Raw genomic sequence first — 23,076 nt, forward strand, 5'->3', positions numbered from 1 at the left:
CATGCTTATGTGAGTCCTGTGGGTGTGTACGTGGTGCCTGTGAAGGAATTGTTGGTAGTCAGCTGTGTTGCCTGTTGGTAGTCAGCTGTGACTCCATAGTGTGTGGGGGTATATATAGGGTGTGTGTGTGTGTGTGCTGGGGATGCACAGCCTCCCTACTGGCTGGACCAAGCATCGAGGAACCACAGCAGCTGGGCTGTAGCAGGCTGTAGCAGGGTCCTGCAGCCCACCAGATTTGACTTCCCTTTAGCAGTTACAAATTCAGCTTCTATTCAAAACCTACTGACAATTGAATTTTGGAAGAAATGTAAGCACAAAAAATTCTACTTAAAAGAGAATGGTTTTGATAAGAAATATGGAATGGAAATGCCAGTTCATAATGGAGTAGCCCTTACTGTGTAGGTGTAGCTGTAATGTCATTCACATTAACAGAGGAATCAGGATTCCCACAAGGCAGATCCTGTAGGACATTAGAGAGGGCATTATCTCAGATATAAAAAAACAGGGTAATTGCATTATGAAATGACTTTGGTTAGAAGTTATTCCTCTGAGGGGGTCCAAGAAACTAGTTTTTGTTTGTGGCAAATTCCTGACTAGTCACCCTTCAGATTTATATCTAAGATGACTCATAAACAACAGGAAAAATGCTTTCTCTACATTTTACTTGATTTTTTTCAGCTACATATGACACAAAGGTACCGATGGTTTGAGTCCTGCTTCTGTTTTTTATTCAGACAGTAGGATTCTCTTTATTAATACCATTCCTCTTTATTTATACTATGCTTCTTTTTTAAATTTTGCTTTAAAGACACATTACATTGAATGCTTCAATTATACAGCTATGATTCTGAAAATAGTTTTTACAACCAACAAGACATCAGTTTTACAGAAGTAATTAGAATTTATATACTACTGCCACTGAAATAAACTTATACAACAATCACTACAATTATCATTGCCTTGCACATCAAGATTTTGTACAGAATAAATACAATATTATTCATAATATGAAGGTAAGTTTGCATTTAAATTCTCACATATGTTTCCTTCTCATGACCTTTAGGTTTGCGTACAGATTGCATTTTTTCCAAGTCTTTCAGTTTCAGTCTTCATCATTTGAAAATTCATATCCCTAAAAATATCAGAACATATCACAAACCAAAAACTGTTATTATCAGGTGATACAGTGACAGGGAAATGACAGAAATCAAACTAAATCAGAAAGAAATCTTGGCTGGATATATCAGTTATCTTTCCTGACTCGAACTTCAGCCAACTGAAGCTGACTGAAGCCAACTGAAGCCATCTTTGGTACCAAAACAAAGGATATATTTTCAGATATGAAAAGAAGGACCTTTATTGAAGAGCTTTTTTAAAATTATTCCTTAGAAATAGGCAGGAAATTTTTTTCGCAGCATGAAAAAATTCTGAGATGTCAAAAAAATTTCTCGTCTTAACTTGGAATGAAAAATCAAAATCTCTATTGCCTCAGTATCACAATCTGAAACAAATAGGTTTGGATGAGAAAAATAAAGTTTTTCTGATTATTTAAGAATGCTACAATTCAGCATCATTCAACAAAATTAAATTTTGTCATTTTTTACTCTGATTAGCATAAATTTAGAAAATGAAAAGTCATTTAGAGTAATTTTTGTTGGTCATTTTAAAACACTGAAATGGGATATTTTAATGTTTCTGAACCTTTTCCCCCAAAGCTTTAAACTTTTCAAAATGAAACCTGATCTCAAAAAGTATTGTCAAACCTAATCTTGTCATATGAACTTTTTCAACTTTGACCATTTGGCATTTTCTCATTAGAAAACATTTCATAAAGAGATTTTCAACTAGCTCTTGTGATGATGCTTTTTAATATGATGAACTCCAAATCTTTCTTTTGGTAAATTGGACTCATATTGAAATGCTCAGGAGATATCCCGGGAGGAAGATTTGTTGTATTTGGTCATTGCTAAACTGAGGTTTAATTTGCAATTTAATACATGGCTTGGACACTTACATAGTATTACCTGGTTCAGATTCCTGGACATCTTGAGACAGATTGACAGACAGTGACTTCCCAAATCTCTGTGGCAAATTTAGAAGTGACTGAATGACACTTTTAACAAATAGAGATCTCCCTAGCCTGTGTGATAAATTAGAGGCAGGTCTAGGTAGACTCTCTCCAAAAGCTCTCCCAAATCTCAGAGGCAAATTAGCAATTGGCTTTATGCTTCTTTCTTCTGGATCATTTCTTCCAAATCTAAGAGGTAAATTAGCAACTGAATTTGGCACCCTGTTTACTGCAGGAATGTTCATTTTAATGATATTTTTTGATGCCCAGTCTTTCATTTCGTCAAAATTGAGACTTCTCTGCTTTTCTTCCAGGATATTATCTTTAATCTAAAAGAAAAGAAAAAATGGATAACATATTTTTTAATAGGGTATTATTCTAGCTACACACCAGTCACATAAGGTATTCATTTTCATATCTCCCTAGAAAGCTAGTGGGTAACACTTTTTTGTTACCTAATGTTTTTTGGTAGCTATATTTGGTAAGCTCTCTTCTAATGTGGGTTGCTTCATATTGTCCTGCAGACTTTTTCAGTTCACTGACCTCGAGAGCACGTCTCTGTAACAGCTTCTGCAACTGTTCAAATGATGTCAATGGGAAATATTTCTGGGCATAGGTATCGGTAACTGGGCCATGAGCTAAGTGGGGATAGGAGTCATTGCCAGGTCCACATTTTCCATTGTTACCAACTGAAGCTCTCTGGAGGAAAAAGGCAGACCATGTTTAGTGGCTTGATACAGACCTGAGCTCTTATTCATGTGGTATGGATGAGCAGGGGGGGAGGACAAGTTGAGCCATCTGGAGGAGTAGCTCATTTCTTCCTAAACACTGGGTGGATGCTTTTGACCCAACATACTGCTGGGCTAACAGGCAGGGAAATGAGTGGGAATCACTTGGGTCAAGTTCACTTCAAACCTGTTCTGGCTTTGCAGCATAGAGGTTGCCCTGAGTTTTAAGCTGTTTTAATCCTCCACTAGCGCACAGGATGCATTAGGAGCTGCTGGGCTGTCAGAGCCAACCAGCACAAAATCTACTTTCCTGTGGCTATGCTGGACTACGGTGTAGAATTGAGCCTAGTATATTACCTGTCTCATGATGTAAAGTGCAGCCGTTGCCTGAAAAATAACTATATCAAAATGACAGTTTCCAGTGTAGCAGTGTTCCCTGGGTATATTGAAAATTGCACATTATTTTGTGACAAAAATAAGTTTTTCAGCCTTCAAACATGCACAAATATGATTTTTGATTTCAGTTAAAGACACCAGTGCTATTAGTCCTAATTTCAGTTCATTTCCCCAGTTTGGTGACTTCCCCAAGAGCTTCCCCACCTATTGGGAGAGAAAGGAAATGAACTGTTCTAGTTCATACTCCATGAATAAAATGTTAAATAACTCTGCCTCGGTTTGCACTTGCACACTCTTGAAATATATAAAAGAGTGAGATCTGAGGACCAGGGAATTTCACTGGCATACTTAAAGTTGTATTTTGGTTTGAAGGATCTTTATTGCACCAGTGATGATGCCTGAGACAAAAAGAGAGGTTGGCTCTCTTTTCCCAGGCGGTATTTGCAGGGCAGACAAGAAAAAAAAAAAATTACAGATGAACTGTGCAAATTTTATTTGGCATCTATTGAGACATAATAAATGTGGAACCCTGCAAAGATATTTTTATAGTCAATTTCCAGGGTAGAATTTTAAGACCATTAACTACATTAGATTTATAATGTTCTCTGTTTATCATTATTCTTTCAGTATTGCAAGCATGCCTTTATTAATTTTGGATTAATAATGTATCTTTTATATTATGTGTATAAAATGCCTGACAGGAATGTTAATTGAGGCCCCACTGTGAAAGTAAGAAACATATCAGAAAAAGTCTCAACCTGATCACAAAGCTATATTGCAAGAAAATTGAAACATAAATTGATTTACACAGTATGTGTGTCAGAGCAAATGAATTTCCTGAAAATTGTCTCAACAAGGCTTTTTCATACTCTTAGTGCTATAACGCCCAGTCCTGTGCAATGAGGTTAGGGGAGCCTTTGCCAAAAACTTCACAGCATACAGCATCTGACCCACAGTCCTTCCAAATAATGTCATAATAATACAAATCTTACCTCGTAATATTTGTCATCATAGTCTTCTCTGCTCTGCAGACTGGGCTTCATCAGTTCAGCTAGGCACATGCTATTCAATGTTAGAAAGACCGCTGTAGGTAAAGCAAACAGAATAAGCTTCTTGATTAGAAAGACTTTCATTTTTCTCAAATTAAGCTTACTTAGAGAGCTCACAATCTGTAGAGAAAAGGAAACTACCATCATTTTATATGATCAGAAAACAAAAAGAGATTTTGTTCCCTGTGACATCAATCTCAAAAGCTTTAATTCTTAATGTTAATTAGGGAAGTAATATGAATATATTTGAAGAATGCTGGGAATTTCTTTTGTGAAGACTTTTAACTGACATAGCTTCTTGTTAGGGACACACTGTCTTTACAAATATTTTCTTCTGATGAAAAGTCTCTTAATTAGCTAAATTTGAGGGCCATCACAGCAGGGACTTACAACAGTCACAATGTTCCATCACTATATGTATATGTAGACAAAAACACTTCGTTTCTTTCTTTTTGTATCAGCCCCCTCAGAAGGACTATGAAAGGAAGCTTTCTCCAGGTATGTATTCTTCTGCTTAAGTGGTCCTTTTGGCCCTTATGATGCTTGTTTCTAGATATATACAACTAGGGACATTTGCCACATTGAAATCAAGTGCTGTCTATTGAAGTTGTTGATCAGGTCCTGAGATACATTATGCATCAATGAGATCTATTGACATACATAGTCTACATGCTCTAAATTGAACAGGTTAATTTGTACTCAGGCTGAATTAGGGATATGCTTTTAAAACCCTGCCCATCAGTAAAGTTTTTAGAAGTTTCAAAAGGTCATGCTGGATAGATATTCTTAAGGCCAAATTCCCAATGGCAGTTTTAAAAAAGGCATCTGCCACTTTGCTGCACACAGTGAAAGCAAGGGACAGCCTGTGTGTGTTCTGTCCTGGAAGCTGACTCAGGCTGCGCATTGAATGTGCACTTAAAGGACACATTGAATCAGTTGCTGGTTAGACTGGTGAGCCAGGCTGCCATRAAAAAGCATATTGTGTTGTTCTTCCATTTATTATTCTTAAATTCTTAGAAAGGTTGCCTAAACCTCATATATGAATACTTAAAGTCAGCTGCATAAGTACAAATCTGAGTACTCATGGTAAATACCCATACTGGAAAACTAGACAAGTACTTTTGCAGCTCAGCGCTGGGGCTGTGAAATGTCCATTCCATCACAACACTGACAAAGTTGTCCCAAGAGGACATGTTTTATGCTATAGGCAACCTGGATAATATGGACTGTTTATCTGTTTACAGTATGCTACTGTACTTATTGTGCTCAAGAGCTTTAGAGTTTGCAGGTAACCTCCTTTTACAATTAAGCTGCTGTTTTCATGGGTTTAAAGCTCTGTGACCTGCATGGAGTCATTTCTGCCTTATATTCTCTGAAACCAAGATCCTGGAGCCATTAAGCAGCTTTGTATTAGAACTAACAAGATATTCACACCTCTCTTTTGACTCATGAGAACCAGTGGTAATGTGCTGGAAACTGCTCTGACATGACTGATACACTAACTTGACCAGATAAGAAAAACTCAATCTATCGCCTGAATTGAGCACTAGAGCCACTTACAGTTAAGAAAAAGAAGAAGAAATTCCAATGAATTATCTCCCTAGGAGAAATGATGACTTCTCCTTCCTCTCCTCTCCCACAATTTAATCCTTATTCAATAGCACCAGGAGCAGCACTTCCCTGTTTCTCCCTTGGACCACCATGTCCCCATTCCCTGTAGATAAATGGTCCCTTTCTCCACCAGCTCCTCCAATTACTGGAGATCATCTAGGGTAGGAGGACAGTGTATTGGGGGTGTCTTCTTGAAGGTGATATGGGGAAGCAGCTGTAGAGGGAAGTCTTCATGGGGACAGGCTGAAGTGATGGGACTGGGGACATGTTGCACAATGCCTACTACCAGAATCTTATCCTTCTTAGAGAAGCATCTGCCAAGTTGCTGTGAGAGAGTGCCAAACAGTGGGCTAGATAGGCTGTGTGTCTGACCTGGCCTAATAATTCGTGTGATATATTACTCTTTTAGCCTGGCTTCAGTGCCAGCCGATCTGCCATCATTCTCCATTTCCATTCCAGGTTAATGGTGTACCTGCTTTGGAGGGGTACCAGGTTTTCTCTGAACCCTGAGCCCTCTGAACTCTGGAGGATGATATAGGAGGTAACCTTATGTCCATCCTGGAGATAAGGACAGCTAGACATTCAGACCATGAGGCATGGGGTTGATGTGCTAGCCATTCTTCTGGTGAGGCTGAGCCTAAGGGCTCAACCAGTTGAGAGTGCTGACCTGGGGCCAGATGCAATGTTAACATCTGGAAGCACAGCTGTTGGGGGTGAGCTGTGGGGAGAGGGTCTACCCAGGTAGCTGGTTACTGTTATCTGAGGTGAATCTGCCTGACAATGTGCGAGCAGGAAAGCTTCACCCCTCCCAGAGTAAAGGGGAATCCCACTGACAGAGCTGGAAGTGGAAAGGGAAAAGTTTCTCTCAGGTAGGTTTCTCTCAGGTATCTCTTCCCTAGGTGGAGAGGGTGTGAAAGACTCTGTCCACTTGTTTTATGTGACAGGAGACCATTACATTATTAAAATAGCTGGGAATGGTATTAGTAGAGCTAATTAGGAGACCCTGTGAGAAAAGAATGAGTTTTAATCAATCACTGACTTTTGTGTGCAGCTTTCCCTTGTTCTTGCAGGCACTATTTACATTATTTCCTCTCTGTTTCTTTGCTGTGTGTAATCCTTATGGCCCTAGCTGACAGCAAAAAAAGGAAAGATCTGGGGCTTCTTCAAAAAACTGCTGGAAAAAAAGTATGATGGGAAACTAAGCACAGCCCTGCATAGTCTGAACAGGCAATGCTTCCCTTTGCACTCTCTGAGCCCTTTTTAGAAGATATTGTTTCACAGTGGGATGTGGTGGGTGGGGAGGGAAATTATATCAAAAAAGCTGAGCAGACCATTAATGACTCACTAGGAATGGCTACACTAGGAATGCATACAAATGTATATAGGAAGTAGGAGACCAATCTCTGTCCTGAGAGTCTTGGTAATAGCCCTCCTCTTAGAGTAGAGGACTTATTTTTCTTCCAAAAATAAGACATATTCGGGGGGGGGGGGGAAGAAGTTTTGGGGATACCAGAAGTATTTGCAAATCTGGGTCAAATTCTTTGGAAAACAGGGGGGTAAAAGGAAGGTGTCAATGGAGAAGACCTCAGAAGGAGGTGTCCTCTTGGAGTGAAGCCCTGTGTCCTCTTGGAGCTCTGACAAGTTGGGGCAGCAGTTGTCTATTTTCACCAAAGTCTGTGAGTTGGAAGTTCCTGACTCTCTGGAGCATCATGTCATGGGGCTTCCATCTGTGGGAACAGATGGATTTTCCAAATTTCTTTTCTTTACGATAACCATAAAGAAGATAATGAATGCAATTCATGTGCTAATATCCATCTAACATGGTCATTTACCATTGGGCTTTCCTGTTACCTCGCTGCTGGACTATGAACCTCTCTTGATCAGTAGTCTTTCGATTAACTCTGTAGAGATATTTGCTCTCTCAATTAAATGGAATTGGCAAGATCCAAAAAACTCTCCTGCGTTATATGGCACAAGTACAGATTCTGTTTTCCCAAGGTAGGACAATAAAATGTATTGCAGTTGTCTAAGCTGTATCAGACTTTCCTGACATCAAGTTTGTCTCCTATCTATTGTCTCCTATGTATGTTGATTTTTTAATACAATCATAAAGTGTTCAGGTATGCTGTATGCCAGGCTGTCAGAGAGTTGCAGAGGCCCTGTACTCTTTGTTGTTTGTTTAGTCCTGCCTTTGATGGTACTATGGCAGGGACTCTTTGGAAACTGCAAGTCAAGAGGTTACCACAATTGCTCGTTATCTTTCCTGATGTGGGGTTTATCACACCTAGAGCTCAAGTATCAGAGTGGATAATAAGAGCACTCCTAAACAATGTGACTGCAAAGTCAGCTACATCAGCTTAGACCACCTTCAATAGCAGCATAAGCTGGTGACTTGGAACTGAGGCAGATGAGGAGTCTGTTGAAGTGTTTTATTTGGGGAAGAAAGAAACATTAAGGTGGGCATTAGCAGAATGGTGGCAACAAACGTGTTGGAGAAGAGGGCTATATCTTCTTAAATTGCTCCAGCTTGATCCACAAAAGGCCTGATTAAGGCATATCAGAGCATCTAAACACTGTTGAAAACAGCTTTTGAGTTCCTAGCTTCTTGTCTCAGACTTGTTTTGTCCTGCTGTCTTATATCACTCATCAGCCAAGCTATTCAGAGGACTTGACCATAACTGAACTCCTGCTCTGAAAATTCCTGAAGTAATTACATAGGAATAAGCCCTCCCATTTGGGTATGAAACAGGCCTCACGGGCAGGGACAATTTTAAGAGTTTGCCTACAGGTGCATGCTATAAACTAGCATAAGGTAGTGCTTTCCTCTTTCTTTTCTCTCCATTTGGTTTAGGTAGGCTTAGGAAAAGCATTCCTTTCAAGTTAGTGGTACAACAGTGATCTAGATCTGATCTGTGATGAGCTACTGCAGTGGCTTGATGTATATCTACTTTAAAAATTTGACATTAAAACGTAATTAGTAGCAATGGTGTGAGTAGCTCAATTTCATAAGCAACTCAATGCATAATAAGTTATTTGATTCCAGTGAAAGAACAAGTTTTGATATTGCTCCTTCTGTTTCAGATAATAATATACTGATAAATCCTTATCCATTATTAACAACATATTGTGTGAAAATTGCATGTTATATGACTCATGTCACCAATAAGCTTCTGAGCATTTCCATAATGATAAATCATTCATAATGCATTCATTTTGCCATTATGTGTTATACAACCTATTTGATGGCTCATTTTGAAGTAAGAAGATTTAAAAATGTATAAATTTTTTTCATTGGCAAACAATCCTATATATTTTTCACTCATTCTTATGGCACTCAAGGGGTTGTGCTGGCTTTGCTGTGTTGTGCCTAGGCTCTGGGGCACAAACCAGGATGTATTTGCCTGGGATACATACAGGTCTAAGCAGATAGTTATACCTCCACTGCAGTCAGTATCCTGGCTCTGTGTACATCTACAGGCCTGATGTTCCTCTCCTACCAATAATAAATACTTCAGTGATCAGTGACACTGATGAAACTTGGTGTCCTGTGACTTTGTGATTGAAAAGTAAATGCCAATGTGGATTCTCGGAGGTCCAGTAAGGATTAACCTTACTGTAGAATTCCTGCATGAGTTGCATGACTGTCCTCTCTTGCTTTGCCTGTTATCATGAAATACAATTTCACTGACACTTCTCTCCACTGACACCGCTGCCAAATTTCAGCTGAACTTGGCTTCTGGATTTGATAGTTATCAAGGGTGACTGACAGGCACACACTTATGCACAGAGAAACAGATTTGCCTCATTTCACTACGAAAGCAATGCTAAATCAAGAATGACTCCACTGAAATACCACAGGTATAAAGCCTCAAAATCTGTAGCATTACTGTTGGGCATGGTGATAATTTCTGTCTTTATTAGCTGTTCTTTTGGGATTGTGTAGGAGAACAGAGGAATTTACTCTACTATAAAGCCCCCTTCTTCGTGTATTATAGCTTGCTAAGGAAAAACAACCCCTGTGGAACTGCCCTTCCTGATTTTTAGGGTCAGACTTTTGATTTTACACCAGTTTTTCATCTGCATGTGTCTCTGAGCTTTCCTGTTAGCTTGGTGCTTATAAACAAAGGACAAATGCACACAGACATCAAGATACAAATAATCTTATTTTAAGGCTAACCGTTATGAATCAGTTGCCAGTGTCAGAAGATATTTTCCACCTTGATTAGCTAAATCCAGGATATGAATGTGTAACTTCACATTTTAATTTTTTTTCTTGAGCTTTTGGAGCAGCAGAACAGCACGAGAGACAGAAAACAATAAGAGGCTCGAATTATTATGGCAACAGTCTGAAAACAACTTTATCCTCTTGGTAAATAAGGTGTGAACAATAATTTCAGGTTAGACAGGCTCTTCAATTATACATTCATGTTAGTAATAAAATAAACATGTTTTCAATAACATTTGGGCTATAAATACATTCTTCTTTTTTACTAACTACTCTGCAGAGTGTAATACTGTACTTACCAGTCTACTACTGTGTGTAGCAGCTCTAGCCATTCTTGTCTATTAAAAATTAAACCCTTTTACCATACATTATTAAAAGTGCTTTGGTTGGCTGCAAATCAAGAAAGACTTTATGAAGTCTTAGAAGAAAGCGAAATCTGATTAAATCTAGGGTCCACAGGCAGCAATGGAAAGTGCATGAGGAAAAAAAATACAAAATTAAATTATGTCTTAAAAATTCTTTCAGGATTTTAGAAAACCATTAGCAGCTTTTATTCAAGCTAACTATTAACCAAGGGACTTTTAATAGCTCTATCATTCCATGTGGCCCTTTCCACTTTTCTGTTTGGAACCTGTGTTACTTATAGATATAGATGACTTTGGTTCCATGTTCTTCCCTTTTTCCCAGTGATTTTTTCTAGACATATTGTGCTTGTTTAATAGCTCTCCTGTGCTTTGTATATAAACACTGAGGAATGTGAAGATTACACTATTTGTTAGCAGAGTTGTGGGTTGCAGGGTCTGATTTTCACTTTAGGAAAAAAGTAGGCAATGTAAGAGAGAAAAAAAATTAAAGCAAAAGTTATGTTTCCTGGAGGGAGAAAGAGGCTGCAAGCATTTTACTGACAAAGCTGGAGCAGCAGATCTAGCTTACTTGAAATAAAGTTTTTGTCTCTGTTTTTTAAATGTAGCTTGTTAAAGGGAAAAGAGGAGAGAAAAATCTGTTTTTTTCACCCTTGCTGTTTTATGACAGTGATGTTGGACAGTAGCCTGGAACAGCAAGTAGCATTTCACTAGGAAGTACTGAACTTGGCATGTTGTAGCGAAGGAGATGACTGTGTCATCGCTTAACCTTGAGCTGAATGTTAGCCATAAGGCCTGTAACATCTCTTCATGTTGTGGAAGAATGACAGGGAACATGAAGCAGCACAACCACTGCACTGGGGGCATGGTCCATGACTGGGAGTCTTTTGTTTTGCTTGTAAAGAAATAATCATTCACAATCCTAGCTCAGAAGGGCAAGAAGTCCCCATCTCACCGCTAGGATCATGGGTGGGGTGGGCTGTGCTTGCATCTGAAAATGGGCCCCCGAGAGGCAGCCTGCCATGACTTGCCTGCTGGCTCTGGAGGCACCTTCTGAGGTACAGTCCTGGCCCCCTTACCGATGATCAAATAGGCTGGACACAGAAACAGGCTTGAGAGACTTCTCTGCTGTCATCTCACCTGGGAAAGAAATGGGGACATGCCCAGGAAGCCTTTGAGCCAGCTGGATCAGGCTTGCAGGCTAGGTAAGGCCCACGAGCAGCAAGGTGGGCTGAGGAATGCCTCCTGCAGGAGCCACCTCCCAGGAAGAGACTGGAAGACTTCTCAGCTCCCTTTCAATTCCTTTTTTTTTTCCTTACAGTCCATGTATCTGAAATACAGAGTACAGATCTTTGTGAAGATCTGATCTACTGATATCTACAGTGTGACCATGGTAGCAGTGGGTTTCTAATGGGAAGACTGTGAGTGGTAAGGCGCAAGTCAGTACTGGAGCCCACGCCCACGCACACACTGCAGCTCCTCTGTGATATCTCAGGCTAGTTGAATGGGGAAGGACCCCAAAGAAATACGTAAAAAATGCTGAGAGCACGAATCTATCACCTAAATACAGGACACAACAGGCCATTTTTAACTGAAAGTATTTACAGAAATAAATAGGATTACTCATGTGCCTGGAATTAGAGAGTATTTGATTGCTTTGCTGGTTTGGGGCCCACATATACTGAAAAAGGTGTGTGGAACCTCACTTTTGTTTTGAAAGAGAACATTTAAAAAACATTGTGCAGAGTGGCCCAAATTTATGAGTAAAGAACATTATCGATCCTGCCTGGAGTTACCAGTATTGTCCAACATTTCTGGGATGGGTTGGCAATGGCCTGAAAGGGACATTATAATTCTTGATGTATTGGCTTGCATATCTGATAAACATGTGCTGGAGGAAGTTTTAATACCATGCTGTCCATCAAAATCCTTATCGCAAATGCCGAGTCAGTTCATTTGCTACTTGGTTCCCTGAATCTTGAACAGATTTTCTTAGAGATGAAATCAAGGAGTCTTACATCCTAGTAGCAAAACCGAGCTGTAATGGCAGTTTCTCCATGCTATGGGAAATGCTAGGAGTAATGAGAGCTTTGTGTGGTGCCTGTGAAGGAAGAGAGTAAAAGAGGCAGAAGCAGAAAAAGCAGGAGGCTGTAAACAATAGCAAACCTGGAGAGTCTGTGCAGGGCGTTGATCCAAAGCTCAGATCCTTGCTCTGTAAAGTGTAAGAACTAAGTAAATTTTGAGTTATAGGGCTATAATTCCATCGCTGGATTGTGGTGACTGTATAAGGCCACTTGAGCTTTGCTCCTGTAGTTTACGATATCACCACAATCCCCTGGTGGATTTACAGCCCTGTAATTTTTTACAGTAGTGAGCTGTTTATTTTTCTATATACTACAGTACATCACAGGAGATACTGATAACAGTCACCTAGCTCTATCGTATAGTTTCCTATACTCTTGCATTTGTTCTTGTAGAAAAAATTAAAGCTGTTCTGTAGGAGCAGGCTGCCAGAGGCTGGGAGCAAGGGGAGGAAGCTACTTTGGCTGCCTCTCTTTGTCTCTTTAAAGACTTTTTAATTTTGTAACTATTTGTCCAGACACAGGAGGGCATAATGACAACCAATTTCACATCACTGTATGACAAACAGCTGTATGGTTCCCATTTTCACATATTTTCTTTTCTCTTTCTTGCCCCCTGCTGTATATTAATTTCTCAATTAAGGTTCCTCTCACCAGCCTCTTGTACAGGATGTCGCCCTAATAGAAAGCCGAGGGGAGGTCAGCATGGTACATCACAGGCAGACACCAGGCCTGAGCAAGAAATAGATCTTGGTCTTGATCCCACACTAAAGCAGTTCCATGGATTTTGTTCAGAACAGATGGACATAACAGTTAATTTGATTAGTTGTGAGCGTGGCAGGGAGGTAATCACAGCAAAAGGGGGAAGAGCACGGTAGGTAGCTAATTTCAGTGTCATGCTCTAGGCTGCTGTAGCATCATAGCTGTATTCTGCTCCACAGGTAATTATGCCAGTTATTTAAGGCAAATAAATAAATAACTCGTATCTAACCCAAAGCTTGGTCAGACAATCTACCCATTGTACCCTAAGCACCAAGAGAGGAGGCAACATAAACTTGGCAGCAATGCTGGGGAGCTGTTCAGGAGGGTTAAAAGGGTTTGAGGGGAGAGGTAGGTGCTGCCCAGAGGCTTTTGATTTCTGTGGATGTAACTGACCTTGGCATTTAAAAAAAATCTCACAGTATCCCTGCTTGCATCCTTAAATACAATCTTCAATGCTTTAACTAGAGGACAAAATGTTCATCTGTTGCCGAGAGGAACTGAACCCCTCTCTCTGCATGCAGACTAATGAGTGAATAATAGACTTGTCTGCAGGACTGTGATTTTAGATTAACACAAATTATAGGAATGGACTTCTATTATAAATACTGAGTTACCTCCACTTTTGATCCAGAAAATTACTATTGCAGAATCATAGTATTAGTCACAGGGGTTTTTTGGTTTTATTTTCATTGACAAGATGCTGGATTTGAAGTATCATAATAAGTCTGCCTTATTCTTCAGTCTGGAATGTGAGTAAATATGCTAAGAAGTCTCTCTTGATGAATCTGTGATTTGCCAAGACACCCAAGACCGGACATTTGTTTAGGAAACAAAATCTCAACACCCGCCCCTGTCTTCTTCAAGCTAAATCAAATCAATTGATTTAGATCATAATTTGGTATTTTCATTAGGCATTTTTAATTAAATTATACCTAAAAGCATAAGATGCCTGGACATTAACAGGTGAATTTTAGCTAGTGCCCTCCTAAGCACTCGTCAGTGCATACTGCAATTTTGCAAAAGGTATTTTTGCTGTGTTTTTGTGCTACCTCTCTATCCAAGGTCAGGCCATGGTAGTATCTACAACATTTTCTGGATTTTGGTTAAATGTACACCTTCATTATTGATAAAGTATCTAAATTAGGCTATTATGCAGTTTGGTGATCATTCTTTCTTTGGGCACATAATGGTGTAGATGCAAATAAAAATTAAAGAAAAGCAGCTCTAAAGAATATATTCAGCATTCTCTCATTTTAACCACATGGGGGCATGAGATATTTATTTAAGAGAAATTTTTAGGGAATGGTTGGGAAATATATGAAGGTGGGAAGCCTTACTAGATCTGAATTGTCACTTGCTCTTTAGCTCTGTTCTTGCAATCAAGAATACTTAGCAAACAATTATGGCAAACGACACTAGCCTAAAATACAATAATAAGCAAAAGTACAGTGTGCACAGGAAAGAATATCAAAACAGATTTTAAATATCCCCATTACTTAACTTGGCCTCTATGACACTGGTTGGAATTCTGATGACTTTGTAAACAAAATCTGAAATCTTCCATATAACCCTGCATATCTGACTTAAAAACCTGAACATTTAAATTAAATGAGAAGGAGTCTGCCTGCTTTGAGATATAATGACCTAGATTTGGAGTAAATCCATTTCATTAATTGCCTGGATGACATTATTTTTTGTCATTCATTTGCAAGATTAGTAATAAGCTCTATACATTTAGGCCCAGATCCAGCAAAGCACATAAAATCATAGTTAATGATGTTAAGTTCTCAAGTAGTTCTCCTTGAGCACATGCCTTAAGCTGAGTACATATTGAAGTGCATTCCAACACAGAGAGAGTGGCACAATCAAGCCTTTAATTAGTTTTAAAATGGAATTCAAAATGCAATGCAATTCTTCACACTTTACATTGAAAAAAATGCATGCTATGAGACTCTCTTGGGACAGASATGACTAAACCTATTTATCCACTTTGGTTTCCAAAGGGAATGAAGGTTCATTGTTTTCTGCTGTTATTCTCCCCTAAATTTATATATTTATTTTGCTCAGTCAACTGGTTTGTTTAAAGGAGAATATTTGTATGAATATTTCTGAGTCTGTTATTTTATGCACTTTTTTGTTTATAAGATAATTCATGCATTTTATTGGTATTTAAGAGACTGGAATATTTTTACTTCTGCTTCTGTAATTTTAAATCAAAGCAAAACCAAGCAGCAGCAACACAATATAAACCAGTGTTCACATTACCTGAAAGTTTGTTTCTTTTCAAAATAAGCTGAAAACCAGGATTTTGTACTGCACATTTCCGATCCAAATATTTAATGCTCATACAGCTCAAAGGAACCATAAATTTAGGTCTTTTATTTCACGCCATCATTGTATGCTTTCCACTCTGCAGTTTATAGAATGTGCCTTTGACGTACCTGATCTCTATGCAAACTAGGTAACTGCACACAGGTGAATTCTAGGTCTAACACTATCCTCCTCTTTCTTTCAGAGAAAGGCAGCTGAGAAAAGCACCTCTGAATTCAACCCCTACTTCACCAAACTCTGAGTACTTTGTTCTTTGGGTTTGGTTTATACCCCTCTTTGTTGTAAGTATATTTCAGCAGGGAGTTAAAATAATACCCAGATTCTTACAGGCAGGGACAAAATTGCTTCTGAACATAGTGTAGTCGGTATAGCACAGTGGAATTTATTCCTGAACCAGCAGACTATAGCTGTTGGATGTTTTTACTAGTCTACAAAATCCTCTTATTACAATGCCCAGTTTTAGAACCATTTTGATTGCTCCAACAATTTGTTCTTGACATCTTGCATTTTTAAGTAGTCTGTGAAAGCTTGCCTGAAAAAAATCATTTCCATCAAATGCTAGCATAAACCTAGACTGTTGATCCACTTGTATACAAAGAAACGCACATGTGTCCCTTGGCTGTATTCTTGCTGAGAATTAAAACATACATGCTAGGAATCACCATAAATAAACATGAGAAAGAGCCCATATTGCAGCCTTACTTTAGAAAAATGCCCACTGACAATAAACATGCGGTTTCTGTCCCCAAAGCAAAGTCTGTGAGTATGTTTGACTGCGTTTCTTTCATTTTCCCTAATATGTCTGTTCCTTGCTAGCAATGAAGCACTGTGTATACTAATCTCTAAAGCTATCAGTTCATCTGATACACTCTCTGAAATGGATGAGGCAGTGAACATGGTGTCAGATACTGTTTTCCGGTAAGTTTTTCTGATCCACTAATGCATCAAATATATTTGAATTTACTATTCACATAACTTTTTATGGAACACTATTAAGCCAATTTGGTTGATAACCACTGTAACCTTCTTAGTGAGTTACAGCTCAGTGAGGTCATTATTCCTGGATGTGGTTTGCTGTATCATGTGCTACATGCTGATACCATGACATCCCTGTATGAAGGGGAAAACATAGTTTGTTGGTTTGTGTGTGTGTTTTTTTTAATTGCTTGTTCTTAAATGAAGAACTGATTAGAGAGATTGATTTAATATTGCTCTGCCTTAAAAGCGATGGAATCTTGGGAGAGGATCAGACAATCCCTCTGCATTGGCTACCACCTTCCTGACTTCATATTGTTTTTAAATGAAACATCTGACACGTTCTCCAGCTGGGATGTTATTTTGTTCCTCTCGACAAAGTGATTCAAAATTCACTGAGAAACAAGCTGAATGGAAGAGGGATTTTTTTTTTTTTTCATAGACATCTGGAGCTTTCTTTCAAAGCTGATGTGATCTTTCATCTGGACAAGAAAGGCTTTGATCCAAACTCTAAGATCCCCCTATCTCCCAGTTAATTGGTGTTAGTGAGGTAGGTTTGACAGTCCCTAACGGAGCCTCTGGAATGCCTTACTCTGTTAAGATCTGTCTATTGTGGCTCAGTCAGCTCAAAGACATCAGCTTTCTCTCATTTGACTTCTGCCCCGCTGGGGATGGTTACAGGTTTTACTTGCTTTCATTATTTTCTCTTGTAAAACCATTGAATGCCAACACTGAAAAACACTTTTGAAACCAACCAAAAGGCAATCAATTAGAGGCATTCATGATAAGCTTTGGTTTTCACAAAACTCACAGGTAATATGAGAGACAGAAAGGGTGGTTGCAGTAAAAATTCTGCTCTTCATTTTTTAAAATCATGCCCAATTTTGAGGTGGTTGTGTCTATTATCCTGCAATACATTTATTAAATGAAACAATAAAAGCAAGTGTCTTTTCTCCCAAGATATGTACACCAATTATACACTGTGTATATTTAAGTATTTTTCAGTGAAAAAAATGCTCATTTTTTAATCCAAATTTTAGTTCAATTAATTTAAACCAAATCTGTGCCCTTTCTTCACAATGGGACACAGGGGAATAAAGGAAATGTTCTCCACTGTGTGGCAGTTGGCATTGTAGGTAATAACTTGGCAAAGACAGCTTACTGCGTAGGGCTTTTTCTCCAGCTCCTGTGACAATATAGACTGGTATACAGTGAATGAACAGAGCCTTCATTCAGCCATACTATAATCAGAATGAGAAAAGAGATAGGAAAGAAATATGTATAATTCATTTCCTTTTCTGCTTTTGGGGCACTGCAAAAGCCCTTGTCAATTCTCCATCAGGGTGCACTGCAACTCCACATTGCCTTACCTAGACTGCAAGGAATGGTGCACCTAAAGAGCACAAAACCACATAGCCCTTACAATTTCCTGTGTGACTGTCCCAAGTTTCTGCAGCTGAGAAACTTGCTGTATAAATGAAGCTTCACAATCCACCCCCTTTCTACTGGAACTAACTACCTTTTCTCTCAGTCTAAAAATCACCATTATCCAGTTAAACTTAGAACAGCTATTCTCAATATGTATTTAGCTCTAAAAGCTGCTGCTTTTATTTCACAGCTGAAGAAAAATTTGTATGTCTAAAAGTGTATCCATTTTTTCCTGCAACATTGCTTAGTCTCATAAAATACATTACACTTCTGTCTAAACCTTGCCCACTTCTATAGCATTGCAATTGCAACAAAGCTACAACTTCACCATACAATGCAATTGTTTCTCTAGTCTGAGATTTTGGGAACTGCCATCCCCTTATGGAAAAAAAAAAGGAGAAAAAGATACTGAAGTAATTGGTTCTTTCAGGCACTATCAGAAGATCCACCTGTCATATTCCTGAAGATCTGTAGGCACTGACAGTTTGCCAGCCTTTCTTTAAAGTACAGTAGACAATATGATGCAGAACAGCTCCTCCCATTTAGGTATCATGCTGAGTGGTTGCGGTATTGCTTTGGTTACTAGTAGGCAGTTCCTCAAACCAAAAGCTATCAAACAATTCCATTACTGGAAAGAGCTTCTCATTCCACATTATCTCAGTATTAGAGAACTACATTTTGGAAAGAGTATAGGGTCTTTGTTCTGTGTTTATTGTCTGTTAAGCTGGGAGGAAGCTTACTCATAGCCCTGACATCCGATCACGAGAGCGTATTTGAATTTCAATATTGAAAATATCAGAGATGAAAGCAGAGATTCCTGATCCACTAGACATAAAAGACACACAGCAAAAATCATTATTAGCTGATATGCTGGAGAAACAATGTGACAACTATAACCCTGCAGCTATTATTGATCTTGGCAGTTAGAGGTTTAATATTGATTAGAAACTGATATACCACTGACACTTACATATCCATTTCTCTCAGAATATATGGCTCATCTTTTTTCTCCAGGTTCATCTCTGGAGCAAAGATCTCAGAGTTCAGTGAGCCGTTCAATAATGGTTTCTATGTCCCACAGCTTTTCTATACCAGAGTTTCTTCCAGAAACTTGATGGAAAGGCAGTGCCTTTGAACTGCAGTAAATGCATCTCCAGAATATAATGTTTAACCATAGGTAGGAAGCTTGGATTTTGGGGGGGGGGGTGGGAAAAGGAAGAAAAATTAAATGAGGACAACCCCCTCATTTTTTAAGTTGAAAAAAGTATACCATCATAAATAACAAGACAATCCAGCATGTAAATGGAGGCACTGACTTACTGATGAATGCTTTTCTAATCAGGGTCAGACTAAAGATTTTTAATAAAGGCAGCCCTCTACTCAGCAAAGAAAAGATATTTAGGGCTCTAACCTGTTCTCACAAGTAATGCTGCCGTGCCCAAGCTAGCTTTAAACTACCCATGACAAATACACCAGTGGACAGTGAGATTGTTCAACACTGTGTGATTTGTAGGATTGGAGAAGATGGACGGAGACCCACAGATGTTACATCCAGTGGGAAATGCTTGTGTGAGAAGATCAATTAGCCCATGCCAGAGTTAGATGGTCCTGGTTCCTGAAGCAGCTCAGAGGGTTTGGCCCTGCCCTTGTCTGACTCAGGAGGTTCTACCTCTGTGGCATGGAGCATCTGGTCTCTCTGTATGTGAGATTTTCAGCCTTCAAGCTGCCATTTACACTGTGCCAGGGGCTTCCTGACTTTTTGCAAAAGCCCCAAACTCCCTTTTTTACCAGTCACGGTTGCAGAAATGAAGGGCTTGGGGATAGTTAATGCAGTTCTGCAGCTGTGAGTAGCTACTCTAGAATCTGAAGAAGAAAGCATAAATAACTAAGTGCATTAAGCAACCATTGTGTAGTGACTGCCACTGGCTGAGTATAGGATTGGGAGTTTTTGTTGTTTATTTGTTTTTTAAGGGATGCAATAATTTGTTTTGGGGACAAAGGTGTTTAATTTTTCCATTGACTGACTTCTTTAGGAAAGTGTAACAAATGTGCTTACCGTTTCCTGGCATCCTGGAAACAAGTGCCAGGCGGTTTCAATATTGCTAGTGGAATCTGGGATGATTGGGAGAGTTGGCCCTGTTGTTAGGTTACATGCATAAGCTCAAAATCTTCTACAGGAGCTTAGGGTTTTTCACATGTTTAAGCACCTAGGGTTGATTCAAAGTGACTTCGATGGAATAACCAGGCTTTATGCATTACACATGAAAGGCATTTGAATGAATTCCAGTTTGGTATTTAGGTCTGGCATTTTCAAGATCTGCTCTTAGCTTACTTCCTTACAAGAAAATTGGGACTGTGCTTTACCCAGCTTTTCAAGCATTTCCAGAGAAATACCTTTAGAGAAAAGAAATCTGGCTGAAGAATTTACTTGCTTTCTTTACTTATTTGCAGTTTTAGCAACAAACACAGGCAGCTTTTTATTTTTAACCCCTTCAGAACTGAATGTGTGAGAAAGTTCAGTGACAACCTGAGGAGTTTCATTTACTCGTCTCTACCATTTTTGACTGGCATAGCTGTAATCTCATTAGGGTGTCCAGGGAGATTTACACGCACAGGGAAACAGTGTCTATTGTTTATTTGTACTGTATGCTGGGATAATCTGTGAAGCTGTAGTGGAGTTGTAACTATGAACATGCTGATCAGAAGCATTAAGGAAATTAACATAAACCTCTATTAATGGCTTAAGGGAATCTGACTAAACAAACAAGGCCACACTGAGCAATAAATGTGAGACTCAGACTGCATGACTTTCCTCATAACTACTCTAATTAATTGTTACAAAAGATTAAATTATAATACAGCATGGGTATCAAAGGGAATGGCTTAGTGATTTAAGTGTTATGTGTCTCCCTGGGAGATGCAGGTTCAGTTCTTCATGAGGCTATTGTCAGCCATCCAAAATATAATAGCTAAAATGAATTTCTTGTATTTTACTGCTAGAGTTTCTGTGGAATAAAGTCCTCAGCACTTCTTCCACTGAAGTCAATGGCAGGTTTGCTATTAATTTTGATGGAAGCAGGAATAGGCTCACAAATATTAAAACCAAATTCTGCATTGAAATTATCTCTGTACTTTTTCATAATGTCTTCACAGCCAAAATGTCCCTTTTTCCCCAGGTGACGTAGAACATCTGCCAAAACCCTGCTTTCCAGCAATGTTCTAGGTATACATGGTGGCATGAGCTCCATACAACTCCTTTATGAACTCCCAAGTCGGATGTATAATTGCCTGAAATTGACTGAATTGGTTTCTGAATCAGGATGTGCCAAAACCGTATTCAGTGTGCCTGGAAGCACTGCAGAGCAGAATCCTACCTAGGCTAATAAAAATTCTGCTGAGATACATTAGAGGAGATGACTGTAGGCTTCCCTTTTTGACTGTAGGCCTTTCCTTAGGTCTCTAGTTTGAGTGTGCCCTGGAGAAGTCCAGAAAAGGAATGTGAACTGGGGTTCCCTAAGGGATTTGAATGCAGTAGGCACATCCTTTTGTATTGCAACAAGGGAGTTCAGCCAAGTGCTACACTGTCGTTGCGTATAAACTGGAACAGTAGAATAGAGTAGTCGTCTAAGAGCTCACACAAACAGAACAGGACTCATGTCAGGTAATGTTATTTACCTATAGTCTTAATCATCCATCTGAGATGGTTGACTTGGTTCCCTTTGTAACCAGGAAAGAAAAACAGGCACTTTGCTGGTGCAATTCATCTGACTTCAGGACTTGCACTTTAGGAGAAAGTGGAGAACACCCAGACTGTCTCAGGGGCAGCTCTACTTTTGGTTATATGAATCCCAACTGCAATCAATCTGTTGCCTTTAATGGTTGCCAGTATTGCCTTTCTGTGCCACAGCTGAGCCCTGTGCTATATTCATGACTAGTTTTACCGACAGCAAGCATAAGACAATATGACTTTGATTAGCCCCTGTGAAAGGGGGTGAAGCCAAGTCACATCATTTTGTATTTGCAAGGCCACGCACACAGGAAGTACGCTGATAGCTCAGCTGATGTGCAATACCCTGACTGTGTATCTGAGCCCAAAGGGTCATCAGTCAGGCTTGTTAATCACCTCAGTGAAGAACTGTCAAGCGGAACAATGTCCATCTACTTGTAGATTTTGGCTGAAGCTGTTCTTATTTGATGGCTGACCTGATCTTTCCTCTCCAAAAACTTGTGAATGGAATCCAATAATTATTCTTGGTTTATTTTGACAAGTGTTTCCACCACTTCCTTCTCACTTAATATTTATCTACATGAGCCAAGTTGGAGGCGTATGTGTTTTAAAGAAAATAAGTGGTAAAATAAGATTCTGTGTTCAGAATTAGGCACCTAACTAGGTGACCTGATTTTCAAAAATGCCAATTGCCCAGAAAAGACTTCTAGCCCTAGAGACCATTAAAAAAGTCTTAGCTTTATAACTGTTATTACAATGATTATTTATGGTATGTATTGCAGTAGTACCCTGGCAATGGACAAAGACCCATTGTATGAGGCACTGTACTACCACAGAGAAAAAAGTTATATGGATTAAAATTCCAACTGCCTGTTCCTCAGCGGAAACAAACTCAGAATATGCCTACCTAACACAGCCACCCCCTCTTTGGAAAAGGTCTGTCAGGTATTCAGGTGTCCTACTTTTAAAATGAGTCAGTCAACCAGTAGCCTTTGCTGGCTAAAATGAGAGCTGAGAAGCTCTATCCTGTCTTTCCCATCATTTCTGAAACCCCTTCGGACACTGCTAGTGATCCTATCTGTTGCTCTCTGTCCCTGGGCATGTCACACAGTCACTCAGGATGACCCCAGCCACCGTTCACCACGCAGCACTAATGGCTTTGGCTGCAGTGACAGGTCCCCTTATTCGTGACTGTTTCTCTGTCTTTCACGCCCAATCAAAAATGTTTACAAAGGTGCAATCAGAGGATGAAGGAGGGGGAAGGGTAGCAGAAAAGAAATCCAATTTTGTTTGAAAACAATTTCAGAGCTTAATTAGTAAGGAGGGGGGTGGG

At 39.3% G+C, this 23,076-nt stretch overlaps 1 protein-coding gene across 1 annotated transcript; it reads right to left on the minus strand.

Annotated features, from left to right (window-relative positions):
* Window positions 1–2,010: 2,010 nt before the first annotated feature.
* NPVF (neuropeptide VF precursor) lies at window positions 2,011–4,359 on the minus strand. The gene is made up of 2 exons (XM_026066797.1): window positions 4,185–4,359; window positions 2,011–2,397 (listed from the first exon to the last, which is right to left on the minus strand). The coding sequence occupies exons 1-2, from the start codon at window positions 4,323–4,325 to the stop codon at window positions 2,011–2,013; spliced, it is 528 nt and encodes a 175-aa protein (XP_025922582.1). The 5' UTR covers window positions 4,326–4,359.
* Between the last annotated feature and the right edge of the window lie 18,717 nt (window positions 4,360–23,076).

Source organism: Apteryx rowi, unplaced genomic scaffold, assembly GCF_003343035.1.
Source record: "Apteryx rowi isolate R43461 unplaced genomic scaffold, aptRow1 scaffold_248, whole genome shotgun sequence".
Taxonomy (NCBI): domain Eukaryota; kingdom Metazoa; phylum Chordata; class Aves; order Apterygiformes; family Apterygidae; genus Apteryx; species Apteryx rowi.

What these genes read in the sequence shown, in the direction of transcription:
- NPVF (XM_026066797.1), bottom strand. Translation starts at nt 4,325, where the DNA reads ATGAAAGTCTTTCTAATCAAGAAGCTTATTCTGTTTGCTTTACCTACA. An exon ending in ATGATGACAAATATTACGAG is followed by an intron (nt 2,398 to 4,184) that starts GTAAGATTTGTA and finishes CTTTTCTTTTAG; the next exon opens with ATTAAAGATAATATCCTGGA.